General features: G+C 43.0%; 1 protein-coding gene across 1 annotated transcript; it reads left to right on the forward strand.

The window, feature by feature from the left end:
* Positions 1-16286: 16286 nt before the first annotated feature.
* Positions 16287-20840, forward strand: WNT10B (Wnt family member 10B). The gene is made up of 4 exons (XM_052001157.1): positions 16287-16384; positions 16564-16826; positions 18484-18857; positions 19609-20840. The coding sequence occupies exons 1-4, from the start codon at positions 16311-16313 to the stop codon at positions 20065-20067; spliced, it is 1170 nt and encodes a 389-aa protein (XP_051857117.1). The 5' UTR covers positions 16287-16310; the 3' UTR covers positions 20068-20840.
* Positions 20841-21399: the final 559 nt, after the last annotated feature.

The following is a 21399-nucleotide window of genomic DNA, read 5'->3' on the forward strand; positions in this document are numbered from 1 at the left end:
GAGAAAGCAAGAAAAACAAAACCCCTGTTACAAATATATATAATCAATCCTAGAAACAATATGAACACAATTATAAAACACTTCTCACACAAATGAAGTCATATCTAAGCAATTGAAAAATATCAATTGCTTGTGGGCAAGCCAAACTAATATAATGAAAATGACAATTCTCCCTAAATTTGTCTACTTATTCAGTGCCATACCAATCAAACTGCCAAAAAATTATTTCATAGAACTAGAAAAAATAATAACAAATTTCATCTGGAAGAACAAAAGGTCAAGAATATCAAAGGAATTAGTAGGAAAAAAATACAAAAAAGGTGGCTTTGCAGTGCCAGGACCAAAACTATATTATAAAGCATCAGTCCTCAAAACCATTTGGTACTGGCTAAGAAATAGTGTGGTGAATCAATGGAATAGATTAGATATACACAACACAATGATCAAGGCCCATAGTAATCTATATTTGATAACCCCCCACCCCCCAAAAAAAATCCAGCTTCTGGGATAAGAACTCACTATTTGATAAAAGTTGCTGGGAAAACTGGAAAATAATATGTTAGAAACTCTTTATCGACCTATATCTCACACCCTATGCCAAAATAAGGTGAAAATGGTTAAAAGGATGTCATAAGCAAATCAGTAGAGAAAGGGATAATTTACCTATCATATGTTTGAAGAAGGGAGGAATTTATGACCAAAGAAGAACCAGAGAACATTATGAAAAGCAAAATGAACAACTTTCATTATATTAAATTTAAAAAAATTTTTACATAAGCAAAACCAACAGAAACAAGATTCTGTTTTTATGGTACAAAGTACAAAAATTGGGGGGAAAAAATTTACAGTCAGTGCTTCTGATAAAGGTCTTATTTCTAAAATAGATAAAGAACTGTGTCAAATTTATGAGAATACAAGTTCTTCCCCAACTGATAAATGGTCAAATAAATTATATGAACAGACAATTTCCAAGAACTGCTGCTGAGCGAAATAAGCAGAAGAAGGAATATATTGTACACTAAGAGTAAGAATGTGTGATGATCAACTATGAAAGACTTGATTCCTCTCATTTGGTCCAGCAATTTAAGGCAATCTCAATAGACTTTGGATAGAAAAGGCTATCTGCTTCCAGAAAAAAGAACTATGGAGACTGAATGTAAATCAACATATCCTATATTCATTTCTCTTTCTGTTTTTTTTTCCTCTTGTGTTTTTTCCCTTTTGTTCTGATTTTTCTCTCCCAATATGACTCATAAAGCAACATGTATTTAAAGATACATTTTTAAAAACAACTAATATATATAATCAAGCAAAACAAATTTCTTTATTGACCATCAAAAATAATGTACAATCCAATCTGTAATTGAAATCATCACCTCTCAAGAGGTGGATAGAATCCTTTGATCAGAGTTTCTAAGTCTTTCAAAGCAGTATAGCTGTTGCTGAATACATTGTTCTCCCAGTTCTGCTCACTTCCCTCTTAATTAGTTCATATAAGTCTTCCAAGGTTTTTTGAAGTCATTCCATTATTATTTCTTATGACACCATGGTATTCCATCTCATTAATATATCATAACTTATTTAGCTATTTTCCAATTTATAGGCTTCCCTCAATTTCCAATTCTTTGCTATCACAAAAGAAGCACAATACAAATTTTTGTACAAACTGGTCCTTTTTGACCAAAGAGGCATATAGATAGTGGTTTCAGTGAGTTTAATTTAGTAGTTGGGGAGGAGAAAGGGATTTTTTTGAATTGCTTTTCAGAATCGCTGAGTTCATAGTTCCACTAATAATGCATAAATGTACCTATTTTCCTATAGTTCCTCCATATTTGTCTTTTTTTCCCAATCTGATGAGTCTGAAGTAGACCTCAGAATTATTTTCATTTGTACTTATACAATTATTAGTAACTTGGAGCACTTTTCATTTGGCTATTGATAATTTAGATTTTTTTTTACTATAATTGCTTGTTCATATCCTTTTGCCATTTATCATTTGGGTAATGATAGTCTATCATCTGCATCCTATGTAGTTGCTCTCCTTTTCACTGAGTCCAGGAAGTCATTCATACCCCGCCAAAAGTATCTGCTGTGTGACTGCATTTCACAGTTAATTTTTACTTCTCTGCCCCTGAACGAGATACGGTGAGATCTTTCAAGACAGTTGTGAAAATGGAGTAAGGCTTCATCTATTTCAAAGTTTGAGTAGGTCTGAAGGACTTTAAGCATTAAGTCAAGGGCATGCTTAAAGTCTCCTCCCTGCTATCCTCTTAAGAATACTTACAGCCTCCTCCCTGTTATCCCCCTAAGGGCATGCTTCAGTCCCCTTCTTGTTATCTTCCCTATTTCAGCCAAATATGGGCAACTATGTACTTATTGGTCAAGTTCAATTCCTTGGGTAGTTCCCGTGTTTAGAATGTAAGATCCTCAGCTAATAAGGATGAGGATCAGTGGTGGGAAGGGAAATTGCAAGAATTAAAAGCGTTGACCCTGCCTCCTACGGTGCTTCCTCCATTTGATTGTTCGATGTGTGGGATGCTCCATTCTCGGGAGAACTTATAATAAACTTTGCTTTGCTTTGCTTCTAGCGATCTCTCCAGTTGTTTTATTAATGGTTTCTGACCCACACAGTCTTGGGGGCTCGTTCCAGGATTACACTACTTGTGGTGAGTAGGTGAACCCCTGAGGTGCTAGCGGGTGGCACCCTGCCCTGATTTAGGCAGCCTGCCAGCGTCCAGGCCTTCTCCTTACTCCCCAAGGTAAAGTGGGCCCGAAGTGGAAAAACTCAGAGCAAAGCAAAGTGAGAGAAACTCCGTGGTAAAAGGTAAAAATCCCAACCGGTCGGTGGAGGACAGGTATCAGTCAAGCAATTTGTTGCGCAACAATCCAGAGGTAAGCCCCCTGTGAGACCCTTGAGTTATAAACTCTGGAGGGGTCTCTGGACAGGAGCCTGTGAGGCCTGGAGTCCTAAAACTCTGGGTCTCTGGACAGGATAGGCTTGGCTAGGCCTTCTAGGGTGACTGGAGTCAATTGGTGACAATTGGCTTGTTTGGGTGTTTTGGAATTTAGATTCCGTCCAAGTTCAATGGGTGTGGCCCTCGCGGAGAGAAATGAGAAAAATGATCAGAAAACACCGGTAGATAGTCCCTTGGGAGATAAATTAAGTAATTGGAACGAACTGCCAAATATATATAAGGAAAAAGAAAAAGATGATAAGGTATTGTTGTTTAGTCTGGGGTGACAAAGCTATTGGTGAAGGCACTATTGAAGACTGGGGTGCCAAAGATTGAATTTGTACCTGAAAGAGAAGGAAAGGATTTAATTCCATCAGCCCCTCCAAGGGCCCTCGGGGCTGGGAGGAGAACTTGGGTCTATTTTGAATGCTCTCTTCTCACAAGCGGAGAGGGGACTAATTAGAGGTGCAGCTATGAAGGAGTGGGATAGGAGAAACCCTCTAGCTGCAGGAGTAGTTTCAGCTGACCAGAAGTACCATTAGCAGATCCCAATTCGGATCATAATCACCCTATACATCGGGGAAGTATGTGGGATCAAGAGAGTGAAGACGGTGGCTTCTTTCCCCCCAACGTGTCCTGACCTGCAACAGGGCCACGTGGGACCAAGGGAAAGAAATTGCTATCTGGTGAAATTCATTATTTTAAATACAATGGCGAAAGTGGTTTTATATTATTGGGAATTTAAAACCGTGTTTGGGATTTTAAGTTAAAAGGTAGGTTATTAAAACATAATGCTGGTAGTTTACCTTAGGGGAGGTTGAGGTTGTATCTCCCTACTTAGATGGTGTGTTTTCTAGAGGTATTGGGTAATTTGTAACTGAGTTATGCCTTAAAATTTGTTCATCTCTGTTGGGCAATTATAAGTTTTATGAAATTTGGTTCAGTTATTTGCGAACCTTGAAGTTTAAAGTTAAAAAAAATTATTTTGACTTAAAGACAAGGGGCAAGAAAGATTGATTTGCAAAAGCAATTAATAGTTTAAATGGAGCATCTAGTATTGGTTTGGGAGTGTTTAACATATGTCTGAGAAGGTTTAAGCAAATAAGCTTTGGAAGGAGAGAGATGGGATAGGAAGAGATGGTGGGAGAGAAAAAGAGAGGAAAATAGCTTTCCAGAAATGGGGAAGAAAAAGGCACAATTCCCTAGTGAATCTGCCATTTGCCATGGGAAAAGGAGATATATCCCATGAGGTTGGGGGTCTATCTTGAGCTGGCAGATTGGATCCTGAGGAAATGGCACCCTAAAAAAAGTTAACTGTGATAAGTTAGAGTTGGGAAGCATGGTGGAGTAGGGGAAGGGTGGCCACATGGAGAGGGACCTTGTCAGGTGATCTAATCCCCCTTCCCCATTAAGTATGGTGGCTGCAACACCTTGCCGGTTTGGATGTCAATTGCTTCTATTGTTTAAAGGAACAGCCTATATTTATATGGTGTTAATAACTGAATGTTTTTTTTATTTTTCAAGTCTACTCTAAGAAGTTTGTTGGAACTGTAAGTTATCTGAAAGCGATTTATTTCTACCAAGATCCCATCTGTATAAAGCAAATTATTTAATGCTTATTTACGTGCATGGTAGTCTTCTTGTTTAAGGAAGATGATAAAAAAATCTAGAGCAGGATTTTAATCTGATCTGATAATTTGATAGGGTTATTTCCAAAAATTCTTTTTTAGAATGAAGAAAGTATTAATGTTAAATCTGAAAGATTTAAAAGTTTCTTTTATGTAGAAACGGGATGCACAACATGCAATTTAGAATTTTTTTCTTTGTATTTGAGTATTTTAAAGGCAAATGATCTGTGTAATGTTAAATTTAGAACTATCTACTTAGATAAGAAAGATAGCTATATAAGCTGTGAACCCTTTACTGTGATTCTTGAGAACTAAATTCATCTGAAGTCTTGATTAATGATAATTGCTGTAGAAGATAAAATCCTTTGGGACTGCAGCTAATATTTGCTGGGAGTTTTGAATTCAGGTGTGACTGCATAGGTCATAAGGTGGAATGGTTAAAACTGAAGTAAAAGTGCCTTAAATAGATATTTTAATTTGGTGCCAGACTTTGGTTGCTGCTATTAATCTTTTAACCTTTTTACTTCCTGGGGCTAGAGTTTCTTTCTCTAAAGGTTTACTTCTCCCTAGTACTTGGGGCCACTCCCACCTTGCCTTTAGAGAAAGCTGGGAATCCCTGATTAGGCTAAGGTTTAGGCCTAAAACCTTTTACACTGTAAGTTGATGGAAGGCTGGGCTATCTCTGGAACCTCAATCCTAGGCCCCTGACTTACTTATCAAAGATCTATATTGTCGTCAGATGCGGTTTTCATGTTTTGCATGATCATGGTGGGGGGGGTATATGGAAAGAGAACTTTTGACACCCAAACAATTCCCCATTAAATATACAGAGAAAATGAAATGAAGGGGAATTCACTCTAGGTGAAGGGAAGGATGCTTATAGGATCAGCTGCCCATGTTGCATTGCTGATCCTTTGCCCCTGACCAGTGGCTTTGCTTTCTAAAGTATTAGATCCGGTAGCCAAAGGATGGCTGGCCTGGGTACAAGCAGTAACTGCTACCACTCTCTCGGTAGAAGAGAGTAGGAAGCTCACCTTTGGAGGCAGTGTTATAGTAAGTGTCCCACACCAAGTAAGAAGTATATTAAATCAGAGGGCGGGGAAATACTCACAGATTTCAGAATGTTGATAATCTTAATCCTGCCTCCCGTCCCCTGGAATAGAACCACCCCTGCAGAGGAATATTGTTGTTTAGAGTTAATTGATTTTCAAATGAAAGTAAGAGGATTCACAAGAGTCCCCAATGCCTGGGGGAATAAATTGGTTTATAGATGGATGCTCTAGAGTGATAGATGGGAAAAGGAAAAATGAGTTTGCTATTGTGGATGGAGATAGAACTTCCACTGTTACCAGGGGCAGTCTACCTGCCCATTGGTCGGCTCAAACTTGTGAATTGTTTGCCTTAAATCAAACCTTGAAGTTAGTGAGGGACCAAGATGGGAATATATATACTGATTCGAAATATGCTTGGGGTGTGGTGCATGGATTTGGAAGGATTTGGGAGGAAAGAGGATTTGTAAATAGTAAAAGTAAGGAACTGGTCCATTATACACTAGTTAAGAGGTACTGGAAAACATTCTGGCCCCTACATATAATACATGTAATACATATAAATACATATAAAGGGACATCAGATGGGAAGCTCTTTTGAGGCAAGGGGAAATAGATTATTAGATGAGGAGGCCAAGGGAGCTGGAGACCAGGAGATTTCTCATGATGACTGTGATACCTGTACTTCCCCCGCGTCTACCCTCTCCCAGCTTTACCCCAAAGGAAAAAGAGAAGGCCTCGACTCTCGGAGCAGTTGGGAACTCGGAAGGACGATGGCTCTTACCTGATGGCAGAGAGGTACTGACCAAAGCAAGTATGAGGCAGGTCCTTCAGCAGCTGCACCAGGGCAGTCTCTGGGATGTCCAAAACCTGTGTGATGCTGTGCTGACAAGGTATGTTTCCCCTGGCCTATATACTATGGCCCGACAACTGGTGGACGGCTGTCTCGTTTGTCGAAGGACTAACCAGATCCCAAAAGGGGGATGAGCTCCGGGAATCGGACCATTCCAAAGCATGCAGGTGGACTTCACTGAGCTGTCACCATTGGGTCGCTGGTCATAGTGGACCATCTGACCTCATGGGTGGAGGCATTCCCCTCAGCCCGAGCAACTGCCTCAACAGTGAGTAAGGTCTTATTAAAACAAATTATTCCTAGATATGGAATAGTGGAAAGGATAGACTTGGATCAAGGAACACATCTTTCTGCCCAGGTGTTGCAGAATCTGATTGGGGCTTTAGAAATCACTTGGAGTCTCCACACTCCTTGGCATCCTCCCTCTTCTGGGAAAGTAGAAAGGATGAATTGGGAAATAAAATGGCAACTGACTAAATTATCTTTAGAGACCCAACTACCTTGGACTTCCTCTTGCTCTGGTCAAAATCAGAACCAAGCCACGTAGAGAAATTGGGCTCTCACCTTATGAATTATTGTACAGTCATCCTCTCCAGGCTTGTCCTATGGGAAACTGGGACCCTATTTTAGAGACAAAGGATTTATTTCTTAAGAGATGTTAAATCATTGCTAAGACATCTACAAGAACTTCAACAAAAAGGTTAATAGCTCAGACTCCTCCTCTAGGTTTCCCTGTTCATAGAATTCAGGTGGAGATTGGGTGTTGATCTGTTCCTGGAAGGATGAGAAGCTGACTCTGTGCTGGGACGGACTCTACCAGGTGATACTGACCTCTTGGACACTGCTATTCGCACCCAGGAACGAGGCTGGACACGCCACACCAGAACAAAAGGAGCTGTGGCGCCACCTTTATCCGAGTAGACAGTTGAAGATGCAGAGACCTCAAATTACATTTGAGGAGAGGACCTCCACTGAATGGGACAGAAATTCTGAATCCAGTGCATTGTAACTGTATGGCTTTTCTTACATTAATTACTTTGGGAAACCCTCATGGGGCTTTCCCTGAGCTTTGGGTTTGTCTATTTTCTCATGATAGCCATAACAGACTTTTACCTTCCAGAGATGAGAACCAGCTCCTCCTGCTCATGCAGAATATAGGGAGAACTTTTAACTTATCAAATTGTTGGATCTGTGGTGGATCCCAACAATTGAGCTAATGGCCATGGGTACCTGTCCCCTTAAGCCCAGCCTGGATCCTTAGTAACTGATCCCAAATTCATAATGGACTGGTTTCTGGAACTTAGAAGTGAAATATCAGTGGCCATTGACAGAAGATAGGACTTGTTAAACAGGACAATGATTGAAGCTGGGAAATAGTGTATGTGAGTGGACTTAACTCTGGACAAGGTAAAAGACTTTTTTTTTCCTTATCTTGTAGTGGACACTGCAGTTGTCAAGTGGACACTGCAGTCGTCGTTTGGAGCTTTTGGGAGCTTTGGCACAGTTCCTTAGGAATTGCTGCGGATTGACAAAAGACTGTCTTTGTCTGCTCTGTCTCTAAGAGATACAAGGGAGGCTGCAAGGATTTGGAAAACTTAAGTTTTTGCCTGTCTAGACATCAATGGGGTTGGTACCATGTCACTCCAGGGACACCTGGGAAACATGGGACTCTGTTTCCCACATTTTGGAGTACCTCTAACCTAATAGGTCAATGGCGAGTTGCCAATTGTAGGAGGAAGGACCAGGGTTTATGGAAATGTCAGTATGTCACCTTTGTAGGGGAAGGTCCCCTAGGGATGAGAGACCAGCAATATTACCCTTTTAAGGAATAGTTCAGACATATTTTCAAGGGAAAAACCTGTTTTAATGGGTCATTATTGGATCTGTAAAACAGCCTCTTTTGTTTGAGTAGCTTGGTCAGCCAAAAGATCTAGTGCCTCAGCCGTCTAGTGTTAATTTCTACAACTGCTTGAAGCTTAATTATCCTATTCAACATAAATTTTGGGTTCTATATCCCCAACTTCCATCTTGAGATCTCAGTGTATAAATAAGAGGGGGGACTGAACGAGATAAGGTGAGATCTTTCAAGACAGTTGTGAAAATCGCGTAAGGTGTCATCTATTTCAAAGTTTGAGAAGGCCTGAAGGACTTTAAGCATTAAGTCAAGGGCATACTTACTTAAAGTGTCTCCTTGCTATTCTCCTAAGGGCTACCTAAAGTCTCCTCCCTGCTATCCTCTTAAGGGCATACTTGTTATCTTCCCTATTTCAACCAAACATGGGCAACTGTGCACTTATTGGTCAAGTTCAATTTCTTGGGTAGTTCCTGCGTTTAGAATGTAAGCCAATAAGGATGGGGGTCAGTAGTGGGAGGGGAATTTGAGTTAGGAATTAAAAGCGTTGACCCTGGCCCCTACGGTGCTTCTTCCCTTCGATTGTCTGCTCGATGGGTGGGACTTCGGATTCTCACGAGAACGTATAATAAACTTTGCTTTGCTTCTAGAGATCTCTCCAGTCTTTTTTTATTAAATGGTTTCTGACCCACACACCCTCTTTTCTGTGATTAGGTCAATGAAAGACCAACTTCCTTAGAGCTATGATGAGACAAATTTAGACTTGCTGTCTAAGAAAAAATTCTTAACATTTAGAACAATCCCCAAAAGATTACCTTTAGAAATAGTGAGTTCCTTTCACTGTAAGTCTTTCAAGTAGAGGCTGCGAATTTTTGTTATGTAAAATTTCATATACTCCAGCAAACTTAAGCATTCTTACATAGATTGAAAACAGAAAAAGAAGAGATGAACTTATGGAGGAAATGGACAAAAATCAGATAAGGATGGTCAAGCACTGATGCATTTTAGTCAATATCTCTAGAAGGAATCTTCAAATTGAGATCATAATTGTATTTAAGTTATCTTTTAAGAGAAAGAAGACAGTCTATGGAATCTATTGAAGTTTAGGATCTGGTAACTTATAGTGGATCAGGGAAGTAAAGGCAAAATCAATCCTGATCTCTTAGCTACCTCTCTCTTTTAGTTTAAAATATGATAAAAACATTAAAGACTTCCTTATTCTGCACTCATAGAAATGCCAATAAAACTATTATGACCCAGAACTGAGCAAGAGATCTTTTGCTAAATGAATAATTATGCTGGCTCTGCAGCAAGAAATACAATTTTTCTAGAAGTGGGAGCAAAATTGAGTAAGTGCCTAGGGAATTTCAAGCCTGAAGTTCCATTAACTTTTCAGCCATGAATGTCTTGTATCTCTTCTATAAGGCCTACAGGTAGGTACCACTGATACCACTGATATAAAGAATTTACTTTATGGAGTCTCTGCCCTAGTGACCTTGAGATAGGACAAACGTCAAAGCTTTTTGCAGCATGCATTCTTTATTGCCCTCTGGTGGCAGCCTGAATCAGAGCTCTGAGAGTTGAAGAGCAAAAGGAAGGAGAGAGCTGAGTTCACAGATAGCCTATAATTTGGGTTTCCCGGCCCTGGCTGTCCCTATCAGCAACTCAATAGCAGATGAGTCATCCAGAACCCAGCCAAGACAAATACAAGCTGGGGGAAAGCAGGAGGGGAGGGGGGCGCATCCCTGGGGAACGGTCTGGTCTTTAGCTACATGCTTCCCCAACCTTTAGTGCACTTCTGTTTTCTTTCGCTCCTCCCTCACAGGAATCTTATTCCTCTCCCACTTTGCATTTGCTATCTTTTCATTCCTTCTGCTGGGAAGGGTAGCACCTTGGACCTCCTGGAAAGGGAGGTTTGGAGACATCTTTAGCCACTTCTTTACTCCGCCCTTTACTCTTACATAGCCTGAGGTCAGGGTCTCCTGGGTTCCCGCCCTCCACTCCCACTTTGAGTGGGATTACATGTTTGGGGGATTAGAAAATGGGTATAGGTCCTCAGTCCTACTCCAACTCCACCCTGCAGGCTCTGGCCAAAGGTAATGGTGAGGGCAGTGTGGATCATCCTCGGGCTACCCAGTCTGTGCCACTATCTACTGCCTGGAGTTCAGTCTCAAGCACTAGAACTCTGACACCATTAGCAGCAGGAAATGCTGGAATTGATAAGGGGATAGAGAGAACAAGGAGGGGAGGAAGGATAGAAGACAATGTTTGTCCCCAGGTGCATTTTGGGAGGCAAGTCCTATCTCTGATACTTACTTGATATGTGACTTTTGACAAATCATTGCATTTATGTATTTGTAAAATGGAGAGAGTACTATTCTCACAGCTTATTCAAGGAGTTATGATAAGAATCAAATAAGATAATATAAGTGAAAGCAGATCACTACCAAAATACAGAGATTTGCTTATATATAAGCATATGCATATACTCTTTTAAAATTGTAAAGACAATGTAACCTGAAGCTAAGAGATGAGTTCAAGGCCTGCCTCTTGGATGCACATTTAACTTGCTAGTGAATTCACTAATGCTAAGATTCATTCACACTTGCAGGAAAAGTGATGATCTGCACTGGTAGAAGTTTCTACATCTGGGAGTTCCCTATATTAATGAATATAAAGGACCAGTCCTTATCCAATTTATTTTTAATTTTAAGATACAGTGACACTAAAATAGCTAAACTGAGAAACTTATAATGATTAGGAGAGAATAAAAAATAAACACTGCTATTTTCTGATTCTTCAATCTGTTGTTCATCCAGGTCATACTAACTCCGAGTATACTGTCAAGGTTCTGTTTCTTGTGTTTTTTTTTTTTCTCTGCACTCTCATCAGCTTTCATGGGCTTTCTGAAATCACAACTAGAATATTTAAGGGGGAAAGAGTGACCTCCTTAGAGCTGGACTTGAGAGTTGGGGAGACTTGAAACAATTGCACTAGACTAGAGGTGATAAGAATAGCTTCTCATATTAATGGAGAGAAAGAGATTCATTAGAGATAACAATGACAACATTTAACAATTGATTGGATTTGTGGGATGAGTGAGAGTGAGGACAGAAAGGAATGGGAGGATTTGACGTTGGTATTGCCTTTAACTGTAATAGGAAAGTTTAGAAGAGTAGCCAGTTGACAGGAAGTCATGAGCTTTACTTTGGAAGTGTTGAGTTGAAAACGGACAGCCACTTTGAAATGTCAAAATAGGCAGTTGGTAATGTATGTCAGGAGCTCAGGAGAAAGACCAAGGTGGTAGATAGTTGATGTAGTGCATAGAGTACCACCCCTGAAATCAAGAGGACCTGAGTTCAAGTCTGGTCTCAGACACCTTCTTAAACATTCTACAAAACATTATCATTTTGGAGAGACTTACATGAACTGATGCTAAGTGAAATGAGCAGAACCAGGAGATCACTGAAAACAGCAACAAGATTATACAAAGATCAGTAGCTCTTTTCAACAATGAGATGATGGAAGCCAATTCCAATAATTTTAGGGTGAAGAGAACCATCTACATTCAGAGTACTGTGGAGACTGAGTGTGGATCCCAACATAGCATTTTCACTCTTTGTTGTTGTCTCCATGCGTTTTGTTTTCTTTTTCATTTTTTTCTTTTGATCTGATTTTTCTTGTGTAGCACCATAATTGTAGAAATATGTATAGAAAAATTGCACATGTTTAACATATATTGGATTACTTGCCATCTAGGGGAGGGGGTGGGGAAAGGGGGAGAATTTGAAACATAAGGTTTTGCAAGGGTCAAGTTGAAAAATTATCCATGCATGTGTTTTGAAAATAAAAAGCTTTAATAAAATTTAAAAGTAAATCTAGTTGTTCTTTATTACTTCTAGGATCAAATATTCACTCACTTGTTTGGCCTTTAAAACTCTTCACAACCTCTTACCTTTCTAGTTTTACTCCCTTCCACAAACTACCATCCAGCTATTTGCTGTTCATTACACATGATGTTCCATTCCCCTCCTTTTTCCTTTTGCACTGACTTTGCCTTCGTGTCTAGAATGTCCTCCCTTTTCTTCTCTACCTCTTGTATTCCTACAAAACTAAACTCAATCATCATCTTCCAAAATCCTTTACTTATCCTCCAGCAGTTAGTGCCTTCTCTTCCCCTCATGTCCCCCTTATTTTCCCTCATTTATCTATTGTTTCTGCCTGTAAGCTCCTTGAAGACAAGTACTATTTTCATTATTCTTTTGGTATCACTAGAGCTAAGTAAAGTGGCTGGCACATAATACATGTTTGTTAAATGTGTGAAACTGAGTAAGTCACTTAACCACTATTTGCCTCAATTAGCTCAGCTGTAAAATGGAAATAATAATTGCAGCTCTCTACGAGGATTGTTCTAGGGAGCAAATGAGATACTTGTAAAGTGCTTAAAACAACACCAGAGTAGATGCTTGTTTTCTTCCTTCCATGATTCCAGAGCATCAAAGATGATTGATAATTTCCCCCAAAATTTTCACCTTCAACTTATTTAAATATGATGTTTTCCTCTAAAGACAAGAACTCTGTCCCAGCAAGGACTAAGATGAAGGGAAACCCTAAGATAGAGAAAAATAGTTGTTGGTCACCTGGAATGTCTGAAAGCCTTCCCAACATACTCACAAATCCCTCTAAGGGAGCCATGGAAAAGTGTTTTTTATCTAAAAGCATCGGAAAAGACCCTTTGGTGGCAGAGAGGACTAGGGGATAGAAATCAATGTCCTGGAATTGAGGAAAAAGATTTTTGAAATGTGCAAGTTCCAGGTTCTCGCGCCTAACATCTCTACTTTCGGACCTCACAAAAGTACCTTCCCATCTCCTCATTCCTCCATATATTAGGACAGTTCGAAAAAAACAAAAACAAAAACAAACCACAGTTGAGATCTCCGGAGAAAAGGGGGTGGGGTGAGAGGGGGGGAGGGAGGTAGGAGGAGGGGTAGACGGCAGTGAAAAGAGTAGGCAGGTGGCCACGGAAGGGTTGATGGTGGTGGCGGGTATCAGCCTCAAGACCCAGCACCCCTCGCTGCCTGGCAGCTGAGTCAACTAGAAGCTGCAGCTCGGGGCCCGTTGGGGCCCTGGGTTGCGGTCTGGCAGGGGCCGGGGGAGGCTGGGAAGCCGGGGCCCCTCTTCTGAAGCAAAAATAGCCGGCGGTGGTTAAAGCTTGGAGGGTGAGTCAGGCCTGGAGCCTAACCCCTTCGCTGCAACGTTGGTTCTCAGACTAGGCGGCCCCAAGGCAGTCGTCTTTGACTCCGATTCCGCCTCCGCCACCCAGGCCACTTCAACTTAGATCCGGCCCCTGGGGTCTGGGTAGCAACCTAAATGAAATCTTAAACTCAGAGATTCCTCCAGAACCATCCAGATCGTAGGTGATGTCTACACAGATGGGAAGGTTTAAGAGGACTGGGGAGACGGTTGGAAGTCCTGGGCTAGCGGGCCATGAAGGGTCACAAGAAGAAATAACTGAACAGAAAGGAATTGGATATGAAGAAAGCTGGGTTCCTAGGTTTTGGACAATCCCAGCGGGGCTGTTCTCCCCTGTTCTGAGGCAACCTGTCCCTTCTATATGATGCCTGTTCTCACATGGGCTGGCCCGAAGCCGCAAGACATCCCATAGTGTGCCATGGTCCTCGATACCCCATCTCATTGAGGAGCTTCTTGTAGCAGCGTCCCTATTCACCCTATTCCTAGGGGAGGGAAACTGGAACAAAGTGGCAAAAGTCCTGATTACTAACAGCCACCCTATCGCCCTTCCAGCAATAAGGCGTCAAGTATGGAACTAGTAAGTTGAGGGACATAACTCCTTTCAGTTCTGAGTCTAGTCAAATTCAGTCAAGAGTAGGGCATTTGAAGGAGTGGTTGTGTGTGCCCGCGTCCATGTGTCTGTGTTTAGGGGAAGGGGGGAAATGAAGTGGGGAAGGGGGATTTCTGGGAGATGAACTGGGCTGAGTAGGGAAGTACCTAGAAGCTGCAACGTCTCACCGGGTCAGGTGGAGTGGGGGTTGGGGATGGGGTGGATAACCGAGGGGTGGAGATGCTCGAGGCTCTGGGAGGAGCCGGAGTTCACTCAGCCTAGGCAAAGCAGCCTCGGACTGCCATAAGAACAGAGCCAGAACCCCTGGCTCCCTCCCACCCTCCTGGCTGCGGCTCTGGAGAAGCGAGGAAGAGGAGTGGCCGGCTCTGGAAGAATGCGGTACCGCGAAGGGGGCAGAGCCTGACCCAGCCTCCCCACGGCTTGAACAACTCGAGTGGCGGGGAGGGGGACAGAATCACAGCAGTCGAGACCTCGGAACGCAAGCCACTGCAGGTAACAGGGAACTCTTCGGCACTGAAATAGGACAGACACACAGTCAGATAGAAGTAGAAAGATAGAAATTAAGAGAGCTGGAGACACAACGAGAGAAAGAAACCTCTGAGTTTCTTAGTGGGTTAGGAAGGCATTCTACAAGAGGAGAGAAATGGGTCCAAGCCTGGAATTCCTAGGATGCAGGCTGAAGATTGTGCCTCTAGAGGGTTGGAGGCGTGAGCGTGGCAGAATGGCTAAATTCAAACTCCCTCTAATTGAAGCTTCTACAGGGAAGAGAGCTCACCCCTCCAATTAATAGCATCTATACTCTTCCCTCCATCCCGTCCCCATTCCTCCCTAGTGGGTCAGGGTGGAGTGTAGGGGTGGGGCCTGGGGATTCCCTAAATCTACAGAGAGGAGTGGCTTCTGGACTCTTTGCCCTTAAACTTCTCTCTCTAAAGAGTAAGCAGAGGTAGGAGCCATAGAGTTCTTAAGGTTGCCCTAAGGACTGCGGCGGTGGAGACCACAACTGTATCTCCTTGGTCCAGTGGAACCCATTGAGGGCTCCGCCCACTGCCACAGCCTGAATAAGGGGAAGGGAGATCGCTGAACTCTGTGACGCGTTAAGATGTGAGGCACGGAACCGCACTGTGCTAGAAGAGGGAGCGACCATCAGAAGTCACTGTGGGTATGGGGTGTGTGTGTGTGTGTGTGTGTGAGAGAGAGAGAGAGAGAGAGAGAATAGTCTAATTTTGTGTTCAAGTGTGTTCAAGCCTTTTGGTCTCTGGGCATGTCTTTGACAGACATGCATACTTCTCTGAGATTTGATATCTCTGGGAAGTTCTGTGAGTTTTCTGTAGATTCCTGAAGTATCGGGGTCAGCATCTCTTCCATTCCTATTGAGAAAGAGGCTGTTACTACTCTGGGCTTCTAGGAAACCTTGAGTTTCAAAGTATTTGGCTCTCTGGGGCTTCATCAGAAGCACAGAGTTTGAGTCACTATAGAGAAGGAGAAACCCACTGGAGAGAGCACCCAGAGAGAGAGGACTGTGGGAACTGAGGGTGGATCACAACATAATATTTTCATTCAGTTTGCTTTCTCATTTTTTTCCCTTTCTGATCTGATTTTTCTTGTGCAGCAGGATAATTGTGGAAATATGTACAGAAGAATTGCATATGTTTAATATATCTTGAATTACTTGCTGTTTAGGGGAGGGGGGAAAGGAAGAAGAAAGAATTGGAACACAAGGTTTTGCAAGGGTGAATGTTGAAAATTTTATGCCTATGTTTTGAAAATAAAAATCTTTATTAAAAAGAGAGAAAAGGAGACCTAGAGAACAGACCTCCCCACTCTTCAGGGATCCTCAAGCTTTTAAAATGGGGGGTCAGTTCACTGTCCCTCAGACTGTTGGAGGGCTAGACTATAGTAAAAACAAAAACTTTGTTTTGTGGGCCTTTAAATAAAGAAACTTCATAGCCCTGGGTGAGGGGGATAAACGTCCTCAGCTGCCCATCTGGCCCGCAGGCCGTAGTTTGAGGACTCTTGTGACTGTCAAGTAGCTGGCTAAGATGCAGTATTACTACTTATTCACACAGATTCTGAAGAAGTTGCCGCTGGAGCCACCAGGCCCTGGCTAGGACATGACGGAGGAGCCACGGTTATGGCCTCTGCCCTCAGGCCTCGCCGGGCTCCTATTCCTCTTCTTTTGCAGTAGGTAAGCCATTGACGGAATCCTTCCTTGAACATGTCTAGCACCACCTTGAATCCCCGCTGAGAAAAGGGGAGGAATATGGATGGATGCTTGTAAAACCTAGGGCATCTAGATCATGGAGAGTGGGACCACCAGCTTGACCTTGGTCTCCAGTCTCCAGTGAAACTTTTGTATGTCCCCAGAGCATTAAGCAATGAAATCCTGGGGCTGAAACTTCCGGGGGAGCCTCAGCTCACTCCCAACGCTGTGTGCCTAACGCTGCCTGGTCTCAGTAAGCGTCAGTTTGGCCTGTGCCTGCGCAGCCCCGATGTGACAGCATCTGCGCTACAGGGCCTGCACATCGCAGTCCACGAGTGCCAGCACCAGCTTCGGGATCAGCGCTGGAATTGCTCCTCCCTGGAGGCCAGCGGCCGGCTGCCACACCACAGCGCCATCCTGAAGCGGGGTGAGTCAAGGGCCTCCTCTGCTGAGAGGAAGCCTGGAGAAAAAGTTAAAAGCTAAGGGAGGGGCCTCACCTGGGAATCCCCTTCTCCTTCTCCTTCCCCTCCCAAGTCTTCTTGCCCCGTCTGGGCCTCCAGTCCTGCACCGCTTCATGATTCGCTGTGCTCCCGACATGCTCCCAACTTTCCACCTGCTATGCTGCAGGCGAAGCAGCTGCTTTCCAGATCCCCGCTCCACCTCACCCCACCTTCCCTAGGCTCTGCACAACCTGACCCGGGCTGCACCTGTGAGTTGGGAGATTCCCCCAGCTCTGAGAGCTTCAAACGTCGCCCCCACCCCACCCCACCCCCCACACTACCTCCCCCATTACTCTCTCCACCTCCCACTCTGACAAGCCTGGGCCTTGCCCTTTGCAGCCGCAGTGGAGGCGGGGAGACGCCGCCAGCCGTTTAAGGGTTAAATCTGCTCCCCTAATTGCTGGGGTTCCCAGGAGCTGTCGCTGGAACAAAGACCCCGATGGCTTTGAAGCCAAGGAGTATCCCCCTCCTCTCCGTGGGGAGCTGTGAGAGCCCCAGGTGACACTAACTGAGCAGATGAGGAACAAGGGGAAGGGTGAGAACAGATCGCTGTGTCCAGGTCTAAGTGGCATCATCTTCTCTGACCCTAATTTAAATCACTGAATGAGTGAAAATCGGGCTTAATTTAGGGGATAGAGGCTATGCTTTGGGGAAGAAAGTGTTAATAGACAACTGTCTCTTCTTCTGCGGGGAATTCCCAAGACAAGTGTGAACAACTTCACTGTTTGTGAGGTGGGGGGTTTGAGAGCTGGGACTAGCAGCCCGTCTTCCCATGCAGTGGGGAAGAGATGATGGTGGAGTCAGATGCTGAACTAGGATTTTGTAAGGAGTTACTGGCATCCCTTCCTCTAAATTAAATATAGGACCAATAGTTCTCCACTGAAAGAGACCCAGAGCTTTGGAATCAGTTTTGAAAGTCGGTTTTCCTAAACATGTCAAAAGGTTATAGCTCTTGCTATAACCCAGCCTTGCAGATATTCCCTGTCTTTGGAGGATATAGATCCCAACACCATCTCTAGCAATATGGGGTCCAGGATAGATCATTCTGTGATCATTCTCTGTAAGATCTTTGACAATTGAGTTGAATTCAAGACTTGTGCTTATCTATTGAAGTTAAAATGCATTTTACATAAATAAAATACATATACAGATATAATTAAGTAAAAAATTCAAGGGCAGTCTTTGTCTTGTTGATGACTTATAGTCACATGGGTGTATGAGTTTTTTGTTTGGTTTTGGTTTGGTTTGGTTTGGTTTACAAAGTTCCAGTGGGCTCTCCTTCTATCCTTCTAGTTCACCAGGTAATATGTAAATGGCAGGAAGAGGGAGGGCTGATACTGGTATCATTTAAGGGTTAAACATCCTTTGCTCAGTGCTTTTCCAAAATGCTGTCAGTTGAGTCTTGCACACATTTTCAAAGTTCATTTGCTCCTCCATGTCTTCTCTCCATTCTTCAAAGTTTGGCTTCTGTCAGGGTACTGAGCAAGGTTCTAACTTAAGCAGGTGGGTAGTTCTAGAATTCCTTCTACTCTTCCTACTTGTCTACTCATACTCATTCGTATTGCACTTGTTGTTTTTTCCTAGGTTTCCGAGAGACTGCCTTCTCTTTCTCCATGCTAGCTGCTGGGGTCATGCACTCAGTGGCCATGGCTTGCAGCCTTGGTAAACTGGTGAGTTGTGGTTGTGGCTGGAAAGGCAATAGAGAACAGGACCGGCTGAGAGCCAAACTGTTACAACTACAGACACTCTCCCGTGGCAAAAGTGCCCCTAACTCCCCAGTTGGCCTTGGACCCAATTCAGGCACCATCCCTGGTCCCCAGGATACATGGGAATGGAGTGGCTGCAACCAAGACCTGGACTTTGGGGAAAAATTCTCTAGGGATTTTCTGGATTTGAGAGAGGCTCCACGAGATATCCAGGCACGAATGAGGATCCATAACAACCGGGTGGGGAGACAGGTACCTGTCTGTTTGATAGTGTTGTGTGTTTGTGCTAATGTGGGAGAGGCGGGGGGGAGGGAGAAGAGGGGATGTTATTTGTCATACCTCCATGGAAGATTGCCCCTATATTTCACTCCCATGATGGGAAAGTCACAGAAATAACAGCCTTCATTATCTGAAAAGTTTGTTTTATAAAGAGTATATGGTGTTTGAGGGAATGGGTGGAAGATGAATTACACTGTGGGGAGAGTGGGGGAGACTTCATCAATACTCTTATCTGAACTCCTCTACTTAATTAAATAGTGACTATTAAAGGTATTGTTTTAAATACCTTTTAACACAGGGCAGCTAAGTGGTGCAGTGGATAGAGCACCAGCTCCTCAAGTCAGGAGGACCAGAGTTCAAATCTGGTCTCAGACACTTGACACTTCTCAGCTGTGTGATTCTGGGCAAGAGACTTAACCCCTATTGCCTTGGGGGGGAGGGAGGGGGGAAGGGGAAGAGGGAAGGGAGAGAAAGATGTTGAGAGTAAATTCTATTCCTGTCTTCATCTGACAAACTATGTTATTATGTACTTTAATCAAGTCATTTTACTTGTTTGCCTCAGTTTACCCATCTGTAAATGAGGGGGTTGGACTAGATATTTTTAAATTAACTTACAATTTGCTAATTCCATGATACTTCTCCTTTCCTTCTCATTCATCACCCTTTCCTGATGGCACCTGAAAACGTCCCCCCATACCATCCATCTCTCACCCCCATGCTCTAGGTGGTGACTGAGAATCTGAAACAGAAATGTAAGTGCCATGGCACATCAGGCAGCTGCCAATTCAAGACCTGTTGGAGAGCAGCACCAGAGTTCCGGGTGGTTGGGGCAGCACTTAGGGAACGATTAAACCGGGCAGTCTTCATCAATGCCCACAACCGAAACTCGGGTGCCTTCCAGCCCCGGCTTCGCCCTCGCCGGCTCTCCGGTGAGCTTGTCTACTTTGAGAAATCGCCTGACTTTTGTGATTGGGAGCCAGCCCTGGGATCACCAGGCACACAGGGACGTGTCTGCAACAAGACCAGTCGCCTCCTGGATGGTTGTGGGAGTTTGTGCTGTGGAAGAGGGCATAACGTTCTCCGTCAGACCCGTGTTGAGAGATGCCACTGCCGTTTCCATTGGTGCTGTTATGTTCTCTGTGATGAGTGCCAGGTCACTGAGTGGGTAAATGTCTGCAAGTGAGAGGGACACATCCCCATCTCCCACCCTAATTCACACTATGGAAACTAGGAAAAGGGAAGGACTCTCTTTAGCCCTTTGAAGCTTAGTTCATTCATCAGTATCTCCCCAGAAACAGTTTCAGGGAGTGAAAGCTTGATGGGTCAGTAATATGTCCTTTCTTGTTTTCCCTCTATAATTAGAGGATTGGGAAAAAAGATCTGAAACTCCTACCCTTTTCATGCCTTATTCTATGCCTTTCACATACTGGGATAGGCAAGAATGAAATTCACTGTGGTGTCACCCAACTACTTGATTGTACATCTTCTTGCTCCCTATGGAAAAACCCATGATTCCTGACCCTTGGATGCGTGAGGATTATACAATGTATATACAATGTAATGTATCCAGGAGTTGGGCAGAACCATTAATGCCTATTCTAAGAAGAACCATCCACATGTGTCTAATCTTCTCACAATTCTAGCAAGTAGTGTTGGGTCTCCTGTTATGAAGTAATAGAAAAAAGCAAAGTAGAAGGGGATATATTTCTGGAAAGTGCCTAAATAACTGGGAATCGTTCCTTAGAACTCCTTAGAAAGTGCCTGTTCCGACCCCTTAGTTTCCTAAGTCTTCCTCCTTTTTTACTGGATCTTAGGATCTTAGGAGATCTAGGGACTAGGACTTTCTGATCTTTTCTGTCTTCCCCAGAAGAAGGGGAGGGAACAGATAATTTATTTTGCTGAGACTTGTTCTTGGATACTCTTTATAACTAAAATAAATTAAAATCAAATTGCTGAGCTAGTGGCTGCAGATGTGAAATATTTGTATATCCAGGATTCCTATTCCCAACATGATTCAACTTCCAATCTCAGTGGCCTAATTCCTAGCTTATGGGGACCCATTATATTAACTAGAAAAAGGAAAAGATTGCTGGCTGTGCTAGGTTAGAGTGTCATGCCTTATTTTGCCATTGGTTTGTTTTACACTATATAAAGCACAGAGCCCTAAATATTTTGGACTGTTGTCTTGGAGTTTTTCCTTGGCCATAACCAGAGGTTATGATATGGATCTTCTAATCAGCTCCAGACTGATAACCAAGTTTCAATCTAGTTTAGACTTAAAAGATAGGAAACTTTTCTATTTTTCTAGATTGGAAAATTAAGAAGGCAGTTAGAACAGGAAACAGGGAACAGAAAAGAGGAGTATAATAAATCAATTTTTTTTCACAATATGGTAAAAATAATTCATCTCTAAGAAAACTGGTCAGATGTGAATAGAAAGAGGAATCTTTTTATTCTAAACTTTTTCTATCCCTGTCCTAATTTCACTGAAAATAATCAGAACAAATGTCAGTGA

The sequence above is a fragment of the Antechinus flavipes genome, chromosome 5, assembly GCF_016432865.1.
Source record: "Antechinus flavipes isolate AdamAnt ecotype Samford, QLD, Australia chromosome 5, AdamAnt_v2, whole genome shotgun sequence".
In the NCBI taxonomy this organism is placed as follows: domain Eukaryota; kingdom Metazoa; phylum Chordata; class Mammalia; order Dasyuromorphia; family Dasyuridae; genus Antechinus; species Antechinus flavipes.

What these genes read in the sequence shown, in the direction of transcription:
- WNT10B (XM_052001157.1), top strand. Translation starts at nt 16,311, where the DNA reads ATGACGGAGGAGCCACGGTTATGGCCTCTGCCCTCAGGCCTCGCCGGG. An exon ending in TTCCTCTTCTTTTGCAGTAG is followed by an intron (nt 16,385 to 16,563) that starts GTAAGCCATTGA and finishes GTATGTCCCCAG; the next exon opens with AGCATTAAGCAATGAAATCC. An exon ending in CAGCGCCATCCTGAAGCGGG is followed by an intron (nt 16,827 to 18,483) that starts GTGAGTCAAGGG and finishes GTTTTTTCCTAG; the next exon opens with GTTTCCGAGAGACTGCCTTC.